Consider the following 21,449-nt stretch of genomic DNA (forward strand, 5'->3'; position numbering starts at 1 on the left):
CATTCCAACCATTATCCTGTAATTGATATATGCCCTGTTTGTGAACCCAACTCTCCACTCACCTGATGAAGGGGTAGTGCTCCTAAAGCTCGTGCTACCAATTAAACCTGTTGGACTTTAACCTGATGTTGTGAGACTTCTTACTGTACCCACCCTAGTCCAACACAGGCATCTCCCACATCATCCTCTGACTGGCCTGACCCTCCCTTGCTGGCTCCCCCCTGATTGGCTGCCCCGATTGGTCCCCTCCCTCCCCAGCTCCTCCCCTTCTTGCCCCTTTACCCCTGGTTCCTCCTAATTGGTCCCCCTCCCTCAGACTTGCCCCCATTGGCCCCTCCCCATTGACTCTGCCATGGCCTCGGGCGCTCGGTGCCGAGCCTGGGCCTGGCCGTCTGGGTGCTGCTGAGGCCCTGTCACCCTGGAGGGCTTGGCCAGCCACCCGTTTATCCCAACCCCGGTCACAGCACCATCGGCAGTGCCAGAGAATCCTGGGTGGGGTGGTTTCTGGTCTTTATGGACCTGCGAGGTGGCGTGTTCGAAATAAAGGGACAGATGAAGAGTCTGAGTGGGTTCACTATCAGCCCCTGTCATCCCACAGCTCACCCAGACAGCAGCCACATCCCGAACTGGAGATTATTGTCCTACCCGAGACTGCCTGCCAATCCAATGGGGTCTTCCATTGCCACTCCTATAAACAGGCTCAAGAACAGAAGCAACTGGAGCAACTTCCAGCCAAGAGGAGACTGTGGACGGCCTTGGTCATTTGTGTAATATTTATGATTGGAGAACTAGTCGGTGAGTACTTTCCAAAAGCTACCAGCCTTCAAATGCACAGCTTCAGCACTAAAGCACTTTGAACACAAGAAATAAGAGCGAGAATTGGCCAACTGGCCCCTTGACCCTACTCAATTGGCTCCTTGACCCAGATCATGGCTTATCTGATTGAGGCCTCAATTCCACTTTCCTGCCTGCCCCCATAACCCTTCTAGATTTTGTAGAGGGCAACATAATAACCCTGAAACGAATGGTCAGAAACCTGAGCTTTGCCATTAGAAGTGAGTGTGAAGTCTGACATGAGGCTGTTCTACTCGCCTGACACCGACCTGTGTCCAATATGAGACCTGAATTAGGTTTAGGCTGAGCTAAATGCAAGCCTTGTAAGCAAGTCTTAGGCATCAAAGGAGTAGCCCAAATTTCAACTGCCCTCTGTGCTTCTAAATTCTACTTTAACATTAAAATTCCCTATTATTCATCCGATTTGTCATTTTTTAAAAAAATACTATAAGATGCAAGAACCTGTAATTGTCAGGGTTGAGTTAAAAGACATTCAGTCCATCAAACTTCACTAGCAGTACATTTGAGGCATTAATGATCAAAAACTTCAATGAAAGACCTTCCTAATTCTTTTGAAACCCATGATAACACCTGTAGTCTAAAACTTATTAGATGTGTTGAGGTATTATCTAAAAGATACTTGGCAGAGTCAGCTGTAGGTAAGAAACGAGCAGCAGAAGTTCATTCAGTGTGCATTAGTTTTCATTCGAGAGAAGAAGGTTAAGAGGTGACTTAATTGAGGCGTACAAGGTGATCAGAGGGTTAGATAGGGTGGACAGTGAGAGCCTTTTTCCTCGGATGGTGGTGACTAACACGAGGGGACATGGCTTTAAATTGAGGGGTGATAAATACAGGACGGATGTCAGAGGTAGGTTCTTTACTCAGAGGGTAGTAAGGGTGTGGAATGCCCTGCCTGCAGCAGTTGTGGACTTGCCAACTTTAAGGGCATTCAAATGGTCAGTGGATAGGCATATGGATAGCATGGGAATAGATTAGGTTTGAGATTAGATTGGTTCCACTGGTTGGCGCAACATCCTGTGCTGCGCTGTCATGTTCTATGTTCTATACAGGGGAAATGCTTCCTCACTAGGAGGCAATTCAAATTTATACAGCTTCCATTAGTTATTTACACCAATATGTTTGGGATACCTCATTGTGAACTCACAACATTCTTATCTTGGGTGTCTAGTTTGTTACATCCATAATTACAAGTTAATTTACAGTGCTGATAATAAAATGACCCTTAGGTCAAGCAATCAGTTTATTACGCTACAACTCATGTCATTCATTAACTTTTATCTTCAAGGCGTGTTCAATAAAAAGAAACTCCATTGTTATAGCACCTTCAATGTGATAAGATGTCACTGGGTGCTTCACAGAAGTGTCAACGAACAAAATTTAATACAAACATCGCAAGTAGAAGCGGGACTACGCTATTTGACCCTTTGAACTTGCTCCATCATTTGTTATGATAATCAAATTCAATACTTTGATCCTGCCTCCCCCTGCCAACCCCTATCCCTATTATGCCCTGATTTCTTTAGCCCCAAGAGATTTATCTAATTCCTTCCTGAAATCACACAAGATTTTGGATTCAACTACTTTCTGTGGGAGTGAATTCCACTGATTCACCACTCTCTGGGTGAAGAAATTTCTCCTCACTTTAGCACTAAAAGGTTTATTCTTATCCTCAAAGTATGACCCTTAGTTCTGGACTCCTCCACCATTGAGAACATTCTTTCTGCAGCTTCCCTGTCTAATCATGTTAGAATTTTGTAACTTGCTTTGAGATTCCCTCTGACTCTTCTAAACTCCAATGAATATAATCCTAACTGACACTCCTCATGTGACAGTCGTGTCAGCCCAGGAATCAGCCTGGTAAACCATTGCTGCACTCTCTCGAATAGCAAGAACATCCTTCCTCAGATAAGGACACCAAAATTGCACACAATACTCCCAAGTGTGGCCTCAACAATCTCACGCAATTGGGAAGAGGGGTGGGATGGGACAGGGAAGTAGGGGGGGGGCGGTGTTGAGAAGAGGAGCGGCACAGGGTGAAGGGATGGGAAGAGGGATGGGGTGGGGGAGGGAAGAGGGACTGGGCGTGTGGAGGGAAGAGGAGGAGGGAAGGGGGTAGGGTGAGGGGGAGGGAAGGCGGTAGGGTGATGGGGAGGGAAGAGGAGCAGGGTGGGGAAGGAGACTGGGGTGGGGGTGGGAAGGGGGGCAAGGGGGGGGAAAGAGGGGTGAGGTGGGGGAGGGAAGAGAGGCGGGTGAGTGGAGGGACGAGGGGTGGGGAAGGGAGGGGTGAGGCAAGTGGTGGGAAAGAGAGGGGGTGGGATAAGGACTCTGTGGCGGGGGAGATGAGGGAAGGCAAGAGGTGGGAGGACTACCGGGGGAAGAGGGTTTGGGGGAAGAGGGAGTGGGTGTTGGGGAGTGGTGGGTAAGTATGGGATTACCTTCAGTAGGACCAGGAGATCCCACCCAATGGCTTTGGTCTCGCCTGTATTTTATTGGAGCAAATCGGTAGCTGATAAATCTAAACAGTGGCGGGATGAATGTTGTGGTGAAATGGAGCTAGATGTTATCGACATGGAACCCATGTTTTCAAATGATGTCTCCAACAGCCAGTTGACCTTTCCGCTCCTATTTCTTATGTTCTTATATACTGGAGCCCTACATTCCTCTGAGATATCTGCACCGTTTCTGGCCTCTCGCAGCGCACTGTTCCCAATCAGTCCCCCATTGGCAGTCCCCCTTTGGCTCTCAAGCTTTCCTCATCCACCTCTTTAACGAAGCATTTGATCCCTGATCCTGTTATTCCCTTAGTTCAGCATCACACATTGTTTGAGGATATTCTTGTGTGTTACGAACAGTAAGTGGCTGTGGTGGGAGAATGAACCCAGACTGGTCTTTAAGGTTTAAGCCAGTTTATTGTAAAGTACTTTCTCAGTCCTATTAACCTACAAGAAGTTCTCACCCAACGTGTTCCAGCTGCCTCTATTTATAGGACAGTCAGTGTCACATATTTAACTAGCTGTTCCCTTGAGATAATTGCTATACACTGATTAACAGTACATTGACATTGGGGAATAACTTGGAATATTCTATATGACTGTATGTAAGTAATGAATTACAATAAAAATGAATTGAATTAAGTTTAGTATTTGTTGGATGATAGTACTATGACCATACAGAATTATTTCATGTTTTGCCTTGACTTAGCTGTTCTATTTCTCTCAGCTGGTCATCTCGCTGGGAGCCTGGCTGTGATGACAGATGCAGCACACCTTCTTGCAGATGTCACAAGTTTTCTGATTACCTTGTGCTCATTGTGGTTATCATCAACACCAGCCACAAAGAAATTAAACTTTGGATGGTCCAGAGCAGGTGAGAATTTCAGAAAGGTTCTTGCAGTTTCCTGTTTGCTTAAAAGGGAAGCATCAGGAATACTGGGAAAAAATATTTGCTGAAGTCTATCTGTAAAGCAAATTTCGGTCATGTTTGGATTTGGAACACTCAATGCCTTAAATATCCTGTGGAAAACCAACAGTGCAGATGATCTTCTTCGCTGTAAAATTCTATGTGGATAGCAGCCAGTACTGAATGAGCTGTGTGTGAAACAGCCTGGTTACCTTTTACTTACGTTTCATGAAAAACAGATGGTTTATGTGTGTGTAGGCCAATTCTGCATCACTGATCACTGGCTATTGATTTTGTTTGTCACGAGTGAAGATCTGCACTTTTCAATGTTCATTCTATCATTTCTGGTTATTCATAGATCACAGAACCCTACAGTGCAGAAAGAGGCCCTTTGGCCCATCAAGCCTGCACCGAACACAATCCCACCCAGGCCCTATCCCCATATCCCTACAGACTATACTCACTAATCCCCACTATCCTGGCCACTAAGGGGCAATTTTCTCAGTATGGCCAATCAACCTACCCCGCACATCTTTGGACTGTGGGTGGAAACCGGGCTACCCGGAGGAAACCCATGCAGACATGAGGAGAATGTGCAAACTCCTCACAGACAGTGACCCGAGCCGGGAATCGAACACAGGACCCTGGATCTGTGAAGGAGCAGTGCTAACCACTGTGCTGCCGTGCCGCCCACTTTGCTTGTTTAGGTCTTCAGCTGTTCACCATCTATGAATTGAGAGGACAGTTCAGGTGACACCTCTTTCCCAGTGAACAAACACTTAGATTTCACACTTTCATAAGTGCACTGAACCACATTGGTTCAAATTCACTTCTTTGTTTTCAAATCCTCCATGGCCTATTCCTCACTATCTCTGTAATCTCCTCCAGCCTTACAACTGTCCCAAGTTATCTGTACTTCACCAATTCTTAAATATCCCTGAGTTTAATTGCTCCACTATTGTTGACTATAACTTTAACTGTGAATGTTCTGGAATCCATTCCTGAACATCTGTCCCTCTCTTAACTCTTTCAAGATGCTCCTTAATAACTACCTATGATCAAGCTTTAGTCATCTGGCTTAATATCTTCATATGTGGCTCAGTTCAAATTTAATTTGATAACATCCTTATGGGCCTTGTGACATTTTATTGTATTAAAAGTACCAAATAAACTCAAGTTATTGTAGCTTACTCCCCACCAGTGTTTATATATGAATAAGTCTTATTAATTCCTAAATAGATTCTTGTTCTATTTTGTTTTTACTAGAAATTCTTGGTGCACTGATCTCACTGATTACAAATTGGCTTGTCACAGGAGTGTTGGTCTACCTTGCTTGTGTAAGATTGATCATTGCTGATTACGAAATTGATGGAATGGTCATGCTTATAACATCTACCTGTGCAGTGGTAGCAAACATAATGTAAGTTACCTTTCTCTAACTTCTTTTGTTGCTCCCTTTTTATATATCCCCCTTTTTTAACAGAACCGTCCTTTCATTAATTTTTATTTTAAATGTATGCTTGTAAATGGTATCATTTTCCAACTCCCCATCCCTCTAGCAGTAGTTAATCTTAATGATGGCAGCATTGTGGACAGCACGGTTAGTTTTCTTGAATTAGGAAGGAGATTATCCATGGTTCCTGGACTTGATTTCTGTTCAGTGCCCTCTGGAAATGTACACATGTGTGAATTATTTCTTTGGTCACTGAGAACAAAAAATTACTAGTGTGTTTGTGAAGATTTCCTCTGTTCGAAATTTCTAATGAAATGATGAACACATTTACATTGTCCAAGAGCAACCTGAAAATGGATTAATCTCAAGTGAAGCTAGGGTAGTCTGGTCGTGGTGACTGCTGTGATTATTTGTGATTAAGTCCACCACAGATTAGTGTCACTTTGGAATGGTCATTTGAATGCTGTTGTTTATGATGATGTGTCCATCACATGGAGTCATCTTCAAGGAAGGAGTGAATAAAAGAAGGAAATGGCAAATATTTGTTTAAGAGCAGGAAAAAATGTTTTGAAACTTTAGGGAAATATAGCATGTATAATGTTTTAACATGAACTTCTGACTGAACCTTTTTGATTGGGAGTACTTGTCAGAAATTTGGCCATCTGATTTTCCAATCATTAATTTGGATTGCTGGAAGAGCATCTACTACGTGGGCCCAATTTCCAGGCGAGGCTGCTCACTGAGAGTGCAAAGTCACAAAATTGTACCATGTTTTTCTAAGCAATCTTGAGCATGAACTTTTGCCTGTCAAACAGATAAGCACCAGCTCAAACTTTCTGCCGGCCTGCCACTTCTTCTTGTTTCCATTGCATGGACTTTATTAGTTAATGACCAGACTACTAATGTAAACTGTTAAATGGGATCAACACTATAATCCGGGAATGAAATAATATCATATCTCAGCCAACACCAATACTATCAACCAATGTGGAATAACGCATTTGAAATAACTGGCCTCCAAAATGCTGATCTCCCAACTCCTAAGGGCAGGTTGAATTTTATCCTAGCTTCACTTGGGATTAATACATTTTCAGGTTGCTCTTTGACAATGTATATGTGTCCATTATTTCACTAGAAATTCTGAACTTCAGCAGGTTTTTGGCTAAATTGGTAGCATCCTGCTCTCTGAGCCTGAAGCTGTGGGTTCAAGTCTCACTACAGGACTTGTTGGCTATGGAAGGAACACTCATGGTACTTAGCCTGCTAATCCTTCCAACAATTACCCACTCAATTCCACTACTCCTATACCCTTGACTCCCTTGTCAATCAGGATTCTATCTAACACCAATTGTGGGAAATTAGATGCAATCTATTGTTAGGGACCTGGTATCAGGACATTAAGAAAATCATAATGTAATTAAGATGTGTCGACATGGATTTCTGATGTGGAAATTGTGTTGAACAAATTGGTCAGTTTTTTGAGGATACAGCTAGTAAGATGGATAAGGGGGAACAAGTGGATGTAGTGTATTCTGATTTTCAGAAATGCTTCAATAAGCAAATGTTACACAAAACTAGAGCTTGAAGAATTGGCAAGAATTAGCAGGCCGCTGCAGGAATCGGAACACATGGATCTCAGCTATTTACAATTTACATTAATGATTTAGATGAAGAGACTGAGTGCAATGTTTCTAAGTTGGCTAACTATATGAAGTTAGATGGGAAAGTAATAGTGAACAAAGATGTTGCAGAGGAATACTGACAGGTTGGAGGAGTGGGCAAAAACATGGCATAGGGAATATAATGTGGCAAAGTTTGAAGTTATCCACTTTGGTAGGAAAAATGTAAACAACTTTTTTTTGAATGGTGGGAAATGTTTACATTTGAAGGGACCTTGACGCCCATCAAGATAAATCACAGAAAGTTAATATGTAGGCAATTAGGAAGGCAAACGGTATGTTCGAAAAGGACCATCATAATAATCATAAGGTGCAGGAGTCAGCAATTCAGCCCCTCGAGCCTATTCCATCATTTATTACGATCGTGGCTGATCTCATCTCGGCCTCAACTCCACTTTCCTGCTTGTACACCATAGCTCTTCAAACCCTTACTCATTAAAAATCTGTCCACTTCTTTCTCAAGTTTATACAAAGTCCTGGCATTCACCACTCTCTGAGGGAATGAGTTTCACAGACTCACAACCCTTTGGCAGAAGTAATTTCTCCTCGTTTCTGTTTTAAATCTGCCCCCCCCCCCCCCCCCCCCAACCGCTCTCCACGTCTACTTAATCAATTCCTCCTTGTCATCTTGTACACCTCAACTGGATCTCCTCTCATTCTTCTAAACTCCAGGGAGTATGGACCTAAACTGTCCAATCACTTTTCGTAAGACAAATCCCTCACCTCTGCAATCAGTCTAGTGAATCGCAATCTGAGCTGCTTCCAATGCAACTTCATCTCACCTCAGTAAGGGAACCAAAACTGGACATGCTGTTCTCAATGCGGTCATGCTAACGCTTTGTACAATAACAGCAACACTTCACAACTTTTATATTCAATTCCTTTGGCAATAAATGCCAAGATTCAATTTGCCTCCCTTATTATCTGCTGTACCTAATTTTCTGTGATTCATGCACAAAGACACCCAGAACCCTCTGCACCGAAGCAATTCAAAGTCCCTCTCCATTTAAATAATAATTTGCCTTTGTATTTTTCCTACAAAATTGGATAACCTCTCACTTATCCATGTTAAACACAATCTGCCAAATTTTTCCCCCCATCACTTAACCTATTCATGTCCATTTGTAAATTTTCTGGGGGTAATTCTCTGGCCATTCACATGGCGGGATTCTCCTGTCCTGTTGGCAGCGCACCCACTCCCACGGGTTTTGTGGCAGCATCAGGTGACATCAACGGGAAATCCTATCAACAGCAGCCGGGACAGAGAATCCCAGAGTCAGTAAACAGCACGCCACCACCTGCCGCTGAGGAACATGCAGCTGGGAGTCTGGAAAAAGGCCCCCCCATTGCCCCCAGCCACACAGCCCCCCCCCCCATTGCCCCCAACCACACAGCCCCCCCCCCATTTCATAATCACAACTTCCCACCTATTTTGGTGTCATCTGCAAATTTGGCTGTGTTACTTACTATTCCTGCATCCAAGTCATTAATATAGATTGTACATTTTTTTTGCTTGTTACATCGTCAAAGAATTCAAGCACATTAATCAAACATGATTTACCTTCATAAAACCAATCTGATAGATTGCATTTTGACCTTCTAAATGTCCTGTTATTACTTCCTCTGTAATGGAATCTAACAATTTCATGATGGCAGATGTTGAACTAATTGGTCTATAATTTTCTACGTTTTGCCTCCGTCCCTTTTTGAATAAGGGTGTTATCTTAACATTTTTCCAATCCTCCAGAGCCATTCCCATATTCTGGAAATTTTGAAATATTTTAACCAATGGATCCACTGGCCAGAATTCTCCCAAAAATATCCTAAGTGTCGAATTTGCGTGAAAACTGGAGTTCTTTTCGGTGGGTGTTTAAAAATGAATTGGTATAGACTATTTGACTCTTCGAGCCTGTGATACCATTCATCCATCATTCCTCTTTTACCCCAGTTCTAATTTCCTACGAATATTTTGACTTGCTTCCTAAGATCTGATGACTGGAATTGGACACAAGTGTCCAGCTGAGCTCTGACCAGTGACTTATTAAGTTCTGTTATTTTTTTAAACGGTCCTTGTTTTTGTACTCTATTGCTGGAATTTTCTGGCTGTTCCTATTGAAAACATCCCCATTGCCAGGAATCCTGCGGCAGGTTTGCACCATCGGTGGGACCAGAAGATTCCAGTGGTGTGAGGGGACAATCTAAACTCAATCGTACAATTTTAGGAGAAGTACTGGGGGCCTCAGGGCTTCACATATATAAAAATGTTTGAAGGTAGGAGGACAAATTGATAAAGTTTTTTAAGCAGCATACAGGATTTTTGGTTTTATAAACAGAGACATACAATGGGAAACCCTGCTGACAATGGCAGGAACAGAAGATCCCGCTGTAGCCAACAGTGGGCCACCTCCAACACGATAAAACACGCGGTGGAGGGGGTGCGGAAAATCCCATCCTTGGAATTTGGCGCTCAGCCAAAACTTCATTCACTGCAGTAGCAACAAAGAATCCCAACTGCATGCAGAACCTTAAGTACTAAATTAGGTACTTACAGTACTAAATTCGATTAAAACTTGCTGTTTTGGGTGACTATTGCAGTTATTGCAATCTATGAAATCTTGGACACAAGCAGCAGAGTCTCAGCAATAAGGTGCAAGGTGAACTCACTCAGTTAAGAGTGATATCGTTGAACAAGGTAACACCTTTCCTAGAGATATGAGTATTAGAAAATCCTAATTAAGGACAGTAAAAAAATCTTTTAACGTTTGATTTAAAAGAAAATGATTTTTATTCAATGAAATGTGCAGAAGTGAACCCTGGCTGTTAGTACAATTTCTACGATGAGACAGATATGAAAATTTAATGTATAATAAATATTCTATATAAATATTCAATTTAATAGCTATTCATTTACAGTTTCCTAATGAAACCTAAAAGCCAAACACATCTAATTTAATCTTGTCTTTTCCAGAATGGGATTGGTACTTTATCAGGATGGTCATGGTCACAACCACAGTGCAACTTACGTTGAGCATTCAGCAGAATCTGTTCATAACCATCAGCAAAATATCAGCATTCAAGCCGCTTTCATCCATGTTGTGGGAGATTTCTTACAAAGTCTTAGCGTGCTAGTCAGTGCCCTTATAATTTACTTCAAGGTCAGTTACTATATTACAATTTGGTAATAATTCTGGGTCAATAAAACTTTTCAAGTTCGATCTTGGTTTATTTTGTTGTACCAAGTACATGGACAAATTATGCATGCTGCCCCCGGTACATCTTGACTGAGACTGCAAGCTAAACTTACAAGAAACACTCTCTCCAAGCTACACTTACACACCCGTAATGCAGGAGGGAACTCATTGTGAACACCATCCTTTTCTTGTTATTTCCTTCTACTCACTCAATGACTTGTTCACTGACCTGTTTATAGAAACATTGCTGCAAAATACCACGGGCTGGAATTTCATTTGTGGATCCCTGTGCTGCCGTCAGGAAGAAATGCAGGTCAGGGACTGGTGTATGCTGGTGTCAAGGCCCAGACAATGATTTCTAAAGTGGCTGCCTCCAATTAAGGACAGCAGGCAGGTCCTGAGGCCGGAGGCCCAATTTAAAGCCCTCCAGCACTAACAAATGGACAACCCCTTGTCACAGGTTGGAGTTGCTGATGTAGGTAGAAATTGAGGGCGCCGACAGATTAGACACTCTTCAAAATGCATTTACAAATTTTTAAAATCAAAGAGGCCCCAGCTGCTTGACCATAATTTTGGAGGCCAGCAATCCATTGGAAAGCCGGTGGCCACAGGTTTGGTTCTATGGCTATAATGGTGCTGGGGTAGGGAAAGGGTGGATGTCTCCTAGCTGGACGGAGCGATTATCCTCCCCACCTCACTCCTCCTCCAGTTTGCCACTAGAAGATTGTCTCATCCCTCGGTCATGTTTTGGCCTCAAGGGAGTTTACATGCTGACTGGAGAATTGCAGTCACCGTGTGTGGAGTGATCCTGGCTCCATGCTAATTGTGCAGAGACGGGAGATTGGCAGGTTAGCAGCACGAAATCGAGAGTCTGTCCACCTCCAGCCCAAGCCCGAACGTTGTCTGGGTCCTATTGCATGCAGGTATGGACTGGTTCAGTATCTGATGACCCTGCAAATGGTACTGACCACTGCACTCATCTGCAAACGTCCCTACTTCTTGCCTTTGATGAAGGAAAAATCATCGATAAAGCAGCTGTAAATGGCTGGGTCCAGGAAACTACCCTGAGGAACTCTGCAATGGATGTCCTGGGGCTGGGATGCTCAGCCTTCAACAACCAGAACCATCTTTTTTTTGTGCTAAGTATGATTCCAATCAGTGGAGAATTATTTTCCTCCATTCCAATTTACTTAATTTTTGTTAGGCTTCCTTGATGTCACACTTGGTCAAATGCTGTTATGATATCAAGGACATTCGCCCTCATCTCATTTCCCAGAATTCAGTTATTTTGTCCTTGTTTGAACCAAGGCTGCAATAAAAGCTCAAACTGAGCAGCCTTGGCAGAACCTAAACTGAGTATTGGTGAGCAAGTTATTGCTGAGTAAGTCTTGTGAAACCCTTTATCACTTCACTGATGTTTGAGGGAAGACTGATGGAGCCAAAAATGACTGGACTGAATCTGTCCTGCTTTTTCTCGGAAGAAGAAAATTGGGGAATTTTCCACATTGCATTTTAGACAGAATGAAGCTGTGGCATCTCATTGCAGGGAGCTGATAATCATCTAGGCATTAGTAATGAGATGATCCAGTGACAAAAACATTGTGATATGGTGATGCAAAGCACAGGCAGAGGTCTTATCATGGGTAAATGGGTCATAGAACCATAGAAATGACATAACACAGAAGGGGCGTTTGGCCCATCTTGATCATGCTGACCCAAAGACTTCTAGGTGTCCTTTCTAATCCCATCTTCTTGCACACAGCCCATAGCTCTGCAACTTAAAGCACTTAAGGTGCAGATCCAGATAGTTTTCAAATAAGTTTAGGGTCTCTGCCTCTGCCACCAACTCAGGCTGTGAATTCCAGACACCCCCAACCCTCTGGGTAAAAATGTTTTTTCCTCATGTCCCCTCTAATCCTTCTGCCACTTAGCTTGAACCGATGACCCCTGATTTTTGAGCACTCTGCCAAGGGAAACAGGTTTCTCTTGTCTACTCTATCTCTACCCTCACAATTTTGTATATCTCAATCATGCCACGATTCAGCGTTCTCTGTTCCAAGGAAAACAACCCCAACCTCTTCAGTCTATTCTCGTAACTACAGTTCTCCAGTCCAGCCAAAATTCTAGTAACTTTTTTCTGCGTTTTCTCCAGAAAAATACACTCTGTCAAGAGGTGACCAGAACTGCACACACCACTCCAGCTGTAGCCTCAACAGTGTCAATTTCATCATTATATCCCTATTTTTGTACTCTATACTTCTGCCAATGAAGGAGAGCATTCCATGTGACTTCTTTACCATCTTGTCTATCTATTCTGTTACCTTTAGGGACCTGCACACTTGCATGGAGATCTAAAGAGAGAGAAATTAGTACAAAGCATGAAAGTTATAATTCATCGCTGTTTATTCCATTTTATGCTTCATGGAGGCATTTGATAAACATTTAGAATTGGCCTTATTATTTTTGTCTCTTCCAGCCTGAATTCAAAATAGCTGATCCTATCTGCACATTTATTTTCTCCCTGTTTGTCTTGGGAACAACAGTCTCAGTTCTGCGGAATATTTTCTTGGTGCTGATGGAAGGTAATTATCTCTACATTTCTCATTGTAGTTCTATTGTCATTTCAATTCTAGTGACTCTGTTCTGATTGGAGACAGTTTGAATTCATGCTGTCCTCCTAGAACTTTCCGTAAGGAGTCAGAAGGGAATTATTTGCACATAAAAAATAATGAACTTGTGGAATAAGTCACCAGAAGAGACGGCACAAGAAAAAAAATTACATATGAGCTCAAAGAGTAATGAGATGTGTATCTGGAGAGCAAAGTGATTGAAGAGTGTTGCACAAAGATGGTATCAATCAAAAGGCACTAATCTTTTGAACCCATTGATCTTTTTGTGTGTATGATTATATGCTGCTTGTTTTTCTAACAGTCGGAACTTTGAAAAATGGAAAGATTTACTGTAACAATTCAGTGATTCTGAAGTGCTCTGAAACCATATCCCTAATAATAAGTTCCAGCAGATTGCCCACATGTGATGTTAGATTCTGGATTGGCAAGGGATTCAAAGGGCATAGGAAGGAAAGTGAAGTTGAGGCCATGATCTTAATTGGCAGAGCGAGTTTGAGTGATCAAGTGGCCTATTCCTGCTTCTAAGTAGTATGTTAGGCCAATATGACCTCCAGTTCCCCATTTTCTTTCTTTCTTCTTTTCTTAAATAGCAAAGTTATGTTTACTATCTTTTAAGCTTGGGCACTGTTATAGAATCTGATAAATTTTGGAAATTGAAAGCTAATTTCACTTGCACTTTTAAAACCCTAAGATGTAGGTCATTGAGGTGGCATGGTGGTACAGTGGGACTAACCAGAGTACTAACTGCTGTCTCATAACACCAGAGACCCGGGTTTGATTCCAGCCTCAGGTCACTGTCTGTGGTGTTTGCACATTCTCTCCATGTCTACATGGGTTTCCTTCCACACTCCAAAGATTAGGTGAATTGGCCATGCTAAATTGCCCCTTAGTGTCAGGAGACTAGCTCGGGTAAATGCATGGGGTTATGCAGATGCGGCCTGGGTGGGTTTGCAGTCAGTGCAGACAAGATGGGCTGAGTGGATTCCTTCAGCACTGTAGGATTCTATAAGGTCCGTCACATTTGTCATCTTAGTCCCACTAATTGTTGGAATGCTAGCCATTCCTTTTTCGCAATAAACTAAATGTAGTTTTCCAACTTTAGTGAAATTTCCATTAAGCCCCTAGGTTATTTGGATTTAAGACATTAGTTTCATACTTTACTAAATCACACTCAAACTCAATATAAAATGCTATCATTTTATGGTTACTCTTCCCTAAAGACTCCATTACAAAAAGGCTTTAACTAACCCTTTCTTCTTGATCAAAATAGCCTGTTTCCCCATTTGTTCTTCAAATTACTGATCTAGACATCCATGTTGTATCTATTCCACAAACTCGTCCTCCAGGAATTACTGCAAATTTGGTTTGCCTAGTCTATATAAAGATTAAAATTTCCCCATGATCACTGTGCTACTCTAGAGTATTGCTGAGAAAAAAAGTTGCTGGAGCTTTTCATCTTGCACTCATCAGGACAGAGGCAAGAATACAAATTTTAAAAGGAGCAACAGTTTATATTGCATGAGAAAAGGATGGTGACTGCTTGGCAAGTTGAAATGGAGAATTCAGCAGGGAAACATCGATCCCCATGATTTTTGTTTAATTCAAAACAGTATCTGGTCATGTTCTTTCTGCTTGCAGAGGACAGGTCCCTACGTATTAATATGGGTAGCTTCATGTCCAGGCATTTTGGAAACCAATGACAGAAACCTGTAACCTTGAGTAGGCATCATCTTCGAATCAACAATGACAATTCATTCCCTATTACCTTTGTTACTCGGATTGTTCCTTTCTGACCCACATTCATCAAAATTGTTGTAAAGTAGCCATGTAGCAAATTTAAACAAGTACAGAGCCAGGGAAAGGGCGAGGGAAGAAAGAACAAAAGAGAAGATCTGCGATTAGGTGAAAGGATACCATAATGATCGAGAGTCAAATGAGAAAACACGCTATTGCTTTTTAACTTCCAGTACTTTTTTCATAATCAAAGCACACATCCTACGCGTATGAAGCTATGTGCATGGTGGAACATGATAATAGCACAATAGTCAGCAAATGAGTGTGAAAAAATGAATTATGCTGAGCATTTTTGTTGTCTGCGGTAGGTAGATATTGTATTGCTTAGATGCACTATGAACATGTTTAGAATATACACTTTAAATGTGTATATATATATATATGTATGTATAAATATGACTAATGTAAAATACATCAAATGTTAGTATTTAATTTCTCTTGTTTTGGCTCACATCAAGGTGTACCAGTTGGACTGAATTACAATGATGTGAAGGAAAAGATTCTAGATGTTAATGGAGTGAAAACAGTGCACAACCTTTACCTCTGGGCTCTCACCACCAACCAGGTCATTCTTTCAGCTCATGTTGCCACAGGTCAGTAAAGAAATACTTTCAAAAGCAATTCCTAATTGAGTCGATTAACTGGCTTCTTGTCTATTTAGTTAGTAATAGATATGGGCTCTGAATTTCCTCAATGCCAGTTATAGCTTTTTGTGCCACCAAGTTACACCATGCAGCAGCATAGCAGATCACACAGATATCCCGGGTAAGTTTGTTTAAATACTTCTGCTGTAACTGTGGTGCATTCTGAGTGTAGAAACAGCGCACGTTGCTGCCATCTCTTCTTTTCCGGGCAGCTTCCATCATACAAGTGTATATAAAGGCACTCTCCAGAAGGTCAACAGCAAGGTTGGGAAGTAGTTTCGATGGTTATTTCCAGCAAATCATTTGATGCCATCTCTCAACCAAAGCATCTTTGAAGATTGACACAAAGAACAAAAGAAAATTACAGCACAGGAACAGGTCCTTCTGCCCTCCGAGCCTGCACCAACCACGCTGCCCGGCTGAACTAAAAACCCCTATTCTCGTGGGGTCCGAATCCCTCTATTCTCATCCTATTCATGTATTTATCCAGACGCCTCTTAAAACTCACTATCGTTTCTGCTTCCAATACCTCCCCTGGCAGCGAGTTCCATCCACCCACCTCCCTCTGTGTAAAAAAAAAAAGTTGCCTCATACATCTCCTTTAAACCTCGCACCTTAAACATGTCCTCCTAGTAATTGACTCTTCCACCTGAGGAAAAAGCCTCTAACTATCCACTCTGTCCATGCCTCTCACAATCTTGTAACTTCCATCAGGCCTTCCCTCAATCTCCGTTGTTCCAGTGAGAACAAACCAAGTTTCTTTAATCTCTCCTCAAAGCTAATGCCCTCCATGCCAAGCAACATCCTGGTAAATCTTTTCTGTACCCTCTCCAAAGCCTCCACATCCTTCTGATTGTGTGGTGACCAGAATTGAACACTATATTCCAATTGCGGCTTAACAAAGGTTCTATAAAGCTGTAACATGACTTGCCAATTTTTAAACGCAATGTTCCGGCCAATGAAGGCAAGCATGCCGTATGCCTTGTTGACTATCTTCTCTATCTGCGTTGCCACTTTCAGTGACCAGTGTACCTGTACACCCAGATCCCTCTGCCTATCAATACTCTTAAGGACTCTGCCATTTACTGTATATTTGCTATCTTTATTAGACCTTCCAAGATGCATTACCTCACATTTGTCCGGATTAAATTCCATCCGCCGTCTCTCTGTCCAAGCCTCCAACCGATCGATATCCCGCTGTATTCTCTGATGGTCTTCATCGCAAATCCGCCAACTTGTGTGAGATCCACAAACTTACTAATCAAACCAGTTATACTTTCTTCCAAATCATTTATATGTATTGCGAACAGCAAAGGTCCCAGCACTGATCCTTGAGGAACGCCATTCAGAAACACACCCTTCCACTGCTACCCTCTGTCTTCTGTGATTGAGTAAGAAGTCTCACAACACCAGGTTTAAGTCCAACCAGTTTATTTGATAGTAATCCCACAAGCTTTCGGAAATGGTGTTCCTTCGTCAGGTGTGTGGAAGATTCTGGTCAGAGAAAGGCATGTGAAGACACATTCTGTATCCAGTTCTGTATCCACCTTGCCAGCTCACTTCTGATTGCATACGAGACAGTCGTGCCCATTTAGTTTCAAGCTGTGCCAAATGACCACCATGCCAGAGCAGCAGGCAAAAGAAGCACAACTCTCTTCTCCAATGAGCACAACCCAACCTTCTTCCAAGAGCTGCACAAGATAAGCTTTAGGCTGAAATCTCTTCCATTTATTAAACCTGCAAGGAGGAAGCACTGACACTGACTCCCTGAAATCAAGGACTGATCAACAGTGCAGAGAGCAGGCAAGAGGAGCAGGTCACTCTCCCATTCCTCCTGAACACCACGCACTCCATCCTCTTAAAGCAGATCACTGAGATAGACAGGAGGGGGGTTAATTTTAACAATACTACTTTCTCCTCTCAGCATCCACCCATAAACATGACGGTATTTTGATTTGTTTCCTTCTTTATAAGTGGTGGTATATTTCCGAGTCTCTTGGTTTTGTGTGATCCAAATTTTATTAATGGTGAACTAAACATGGTTATTTGTTGCACACAGTCAAAACACGAAAGACAGGCTGCACCGTTGCCTCCACACACAAAAGTAACGAGAAATAAACGTTCTACAATACAGAGACCACAGAGGAAATAAATATTGACCGGAACTTTCCAGCCCTTCACGCTGGTGAGATCTTCCGGTCCCACCAACTATGGACCCCCATTGCGGGTTTCCTGGCATTGAGAGCATTCTGTAGGAAACCCCGTTATTAACAGTGGGACCAGTCAATGGCGGGCCACCTCCCACGGTGGCAAAACACGTGCTAGGTTGCTTGGTGGTAAATCCTGCACACTTTCATGTGGGTTCCACAATCAAAGTCCATGAGGTCCTCCATCATGGAGATAAAAAGGACAACACAAAGAACAACACAGCACGGGAAACAGGCCCTTTGGCCCAACGAGCCCGCACCGAGATTGGTGGGCTGAAAACCAATGCTGGAAAATTTACTTTTCTAGTGATGTTTACTTCACATGATAAGTTAGGCGTGCAGAAATGAATCAATCTTGTCGGTGATGGTACAGAATTTCCTGCAGAAGCAGTGTAGATGTTGGGGTTGGGGTTGGGACGGGGTGGGGGGGGAGGAGTGCGGCCTCTCCTCGAGGAGCTCGAGACTCTGAAAGCTAGGGCTACCAAATAAACCAGTTGGACTTTAACCTGGTGTTGTGAGACGTCTTACTGTTCTTGGAGCAGTACAACTCGTAGATGTACAGTTCCTCAGAGAGGCCCTTGAACCAATGCAATCTGCATATATGCAAGACAGGAGATTACCTTGCTGGTCTCAGACATAACGTCTGACTTTTCTGCCCTTCTTTTGATGTTCCTTAGTCCTGCACCTCCTTTTCCAATTCTGCTCTACTTCATTAAATCCTGAACCCTCCCTTTGGTCCAACTATCTCGGACTTTCCTCTTTCCATTCTACAAAAGGCTTTTTGGGTGTTTTCACAGTTGCTGGTCTTCCCTGTGGCCGTATGCATTAGAATCACATGCAACTTGCAGGATATTTAATTTTCCTGAACAGTAAGAAAAATTACAAGAAATTGAAGCTGTCAGTCTAATAATAGCGTGATCAAGACACTGTGATGCATCCTGTTTATTTATCAGCTCGCATATTAAGAACCATCTATTTGCATATACTTAATAAATCGATTGTACTTAGTTAAGAATCACGACTTGTCCTGTTATTCACAGCTGATGAAGTGAATCCTCAACAAGTACTGAAGGAAATGACACAGAGAATGTTTGACACTTTCAATTTTCATTCTATCACAATTCAAGTGGAACAGTATTCGGATCAAGAACCAACATGTTTGTTTTGCCAGGAACCCAAAGATTAAAGCTGCATTCAGGGACAGTACCTATTTTTATTAGCATGCAATATGTTTGGCAAAAGCAGTAAAGCCAAATCCACTGTCATTTTATGAGCCACAGCAAAATCCAAGAAAGTTTTGAATTAAAACTCTTGCAACTAACGTGTCACACACTGAATCAACTATCATGGTTTACTATACCAACTTATCCGTTCACTTTTTGCTGAAATTCGTATATGAAAATATGCTACATAAGCTAACAATAGGACTCGTGAAAGCTGCACTTTCTGCAGTTACATCACTGTATTTTTGTTTTCAAAGTGCTTCCGATTTTTATTTCTGACCCAGCTGAATATGTAACCATATAATTAACATTTATAATGTAGAAAAAGTAATTAACTGCTCCTTAACTCTGAAACAGTCAGGTATCGAAGGTCACCTCCAGCAGGAGATTGATAGAAACGCGATAGAGCATAAATCGTTGTGGACCATTGGCCTTTAAACTTAATCAATTAATTCCAGATTTTGTAATTGAATTCCACTATGAGGGATGTTTCCTTAGATCAACTTATGAGACCAAGAAATCATTATCTCTTCTTATTTGGCGCATTTGTTGTCCACTATAGTTAGATCCACTTGTGATTATGAGTCTTTGGTCTTCTTTACCACACATGTGTAATCTTGTACAGGGATTTCATTCCTATTTGCATATCTGATATTTTGATCTGTCGGTGATTGGGTTATTGTATATAAATTACTATTTTAATGTTCCCTTGTGAAATACAGTGGAATATTCTCCAACTCCTTTGTATGTATTCATGTTCTTTAAAATAAAACAACCAGTGACAGATGAGATTGAGATTTACAAAAAAAACAAGGTCACAAGCTCAAAAAATCTGCATTTTTCTCAACTGTTTTGAGGCAGCTTTGTCGTAGGATCAAGATAAAGGAAGTATGTTTTAGCATGCCAGGCTGTAAGATGTCCCTTTAGTTGCCAGGATCATGTAATGCAGCATTTAGAACATAAGAACATAAGAACTAGGAGCAGGAGTAGGCCATCTAGCCCTTCGAGCCTGCCCCGCCATTCAATAAGATCATGGCTGATCTGTCGTGGCTCAGTTCCACTTTCCCGCCCTCTCCCCATGACCCTTAATCCCCTCTCTTATCAAAAACCCATCAACCCGCGTCTTAAAAATATTTAGCGAGGCAGCCTCCACCACTTCAACGGGCAGAGAATTCCAGAGATTCACCACCCTTTGAATGAAGAAGTTCCTCCTCAACTCCGTTCTAAACCGCCCTCCCTTTATCTTGAGGCTGTGCCCCCTAGTCCTACTGTCCTTTTTGAGCGGGAAGAGCCTCTCCACCTCTATCCTATCCATCCCATTCATCATCTTATACGTCTCAATGAGATCTCCCCTCATTCTTCTAAACTCTAACGAGTACAAGCCTAGTTTATTCAGCCTCTCCTCATAGCTCAACCCCCTCAACTCCGGTATCAGCCTAGTAAACCTCCTCTGCACTCCCTCCAAGGCTAAAATATCCTTGCGTAAGTGCGGCGACCAAAACTGCACACAGTACTCCAGCTGCGGCCTCACCAATGCCCTATACAGCTGCAGCAAGACCTCCCTATTTTTATATTCAATCCCCCTCGCTATGAAGGCCAACATCCCATTCGCCTTCCTGACCACCTGCTGCACCTGCAGGCTGGGTTTTTGCGACTCATGCACAAGGACCCCGAGGTCCCTCTGCACCGTCGCCTGCTGCAGTTTTTCGCCCCGTAAGTAATAGTCTTTCCTACCATTCTTCCTACCAAAGTGGACCACCTCGCACTTGCCAACATTAAATTCCATTTGCCATTTCCTGGTCCATTCGCCCAGCCTATCTAGATCCTTCTGCAAAGAATTTAATGAAGATTTAATGAAGGAATGATGAATCCCATCATTCCCACCACAAATACAATGCAGTGAACGCCTGCGGAAATAGATATTCCTTTGACAGGGTGCTCCAGTTTCCTCCTACAGTCCAAAGATGTGTGGGTTAGGTGGGTTGGCCATGCTAAATTGACCCTAATGCCAGGGGAATCTGCTAGGGTAAATGCAATGGGATTATGGGGATAGGGCCGGGGTGGGATTGTGGCCGGTGCAGACTTGATGGACCGAACGGCCTCCTTCTGCACTGTAGGGATTCTATGACCAGCTATTTGGAGTAAATCAGGATTCACAAAAGATTATGGACGAGGAAGACTATTCAACTTATCTTGACATTCTCCCTGCCCTCAAAACTGCAATCGTTTCCGAAATGGTCCAAGTGTTCTTGCTGCCGCTTCTGGAAATGGATTCTTCATCTTTAAAGAGCTTCCTGATATCGGTCCTAAACTTACCTGTTACTGGGTTAAAAAATTGGGAGCGCTTCTTTAAAAGGGCATGTGTGCATGTACA

General features: G+C 42.5%; 1 protein-coding gene across 1 annotated transcript; it reads left to right on the forward strand.

The window, feature by feature from the left end:
• Positions 1-761: 761 nt before the first annotated feature.
• On the forward strand, positions 762-19,038 carry slc30a8 (solute carrier family 30 member 8). Its single transcript, XM_080183621.1, has 7 exons — positions 762-795; positions 4,075-4,221; positions 5,521-5,674; positions 10,355-10,541; positions 13,054-13,159; positions 15,460-15,594; positions 18,893-19,038. The coding sequence occupies exons 1-7, from the start codon at positions 777-779 to the stop codon at positions 19,036-19,038; spliced, it is 894 nt and encodes a 297-aa protein (XP_080039747.1). The 5' UTR covers positions 762-776.
• The last annotated feature ends 2,411 nt before the right edge of the window (positions 19,039-21,449 follow it).

This window comes from Carcharhinus amblyrhynchos, unplaced genomic scaffold (genome assembly GCF_965287045.1).
Source record: "Carcharhinus amblyrhynchos unplaced genomic scaffold, sCarAmb.v2.hapA chromosome_353, whole genome shotgun sequence".
NCBI classification, from domain to species: Eukaryota; Metazoa; Chordata; class Chondrichthyes; order Carcharhiniformes; family Carcharhinidae; genus Carcharhinus; species Carcharhinus amblyrhynchos.

What these genes read in the sequence shown, in the direction of transcription:
- slc30a8 (XM_080183621.1), top strand. An exon ending in GCAGTGGTAGCAAACATAAT is followed by an intron (nt 5,675 to 10,354) that starts GTAAGTTACCTT and finishes TGTCTTTTCCAG; the next exon opens with AATGGGATTGGTACTTTATC. An exon ending in TTCAGCTCATGTTGCCACAG is followed by an intron (nt 15,595 to 18,892) that starts GTCAGTAAAGAA and finishes TGTTATTCACAG; the next exon opens with CTGATGAAGTGAATCCTCAA.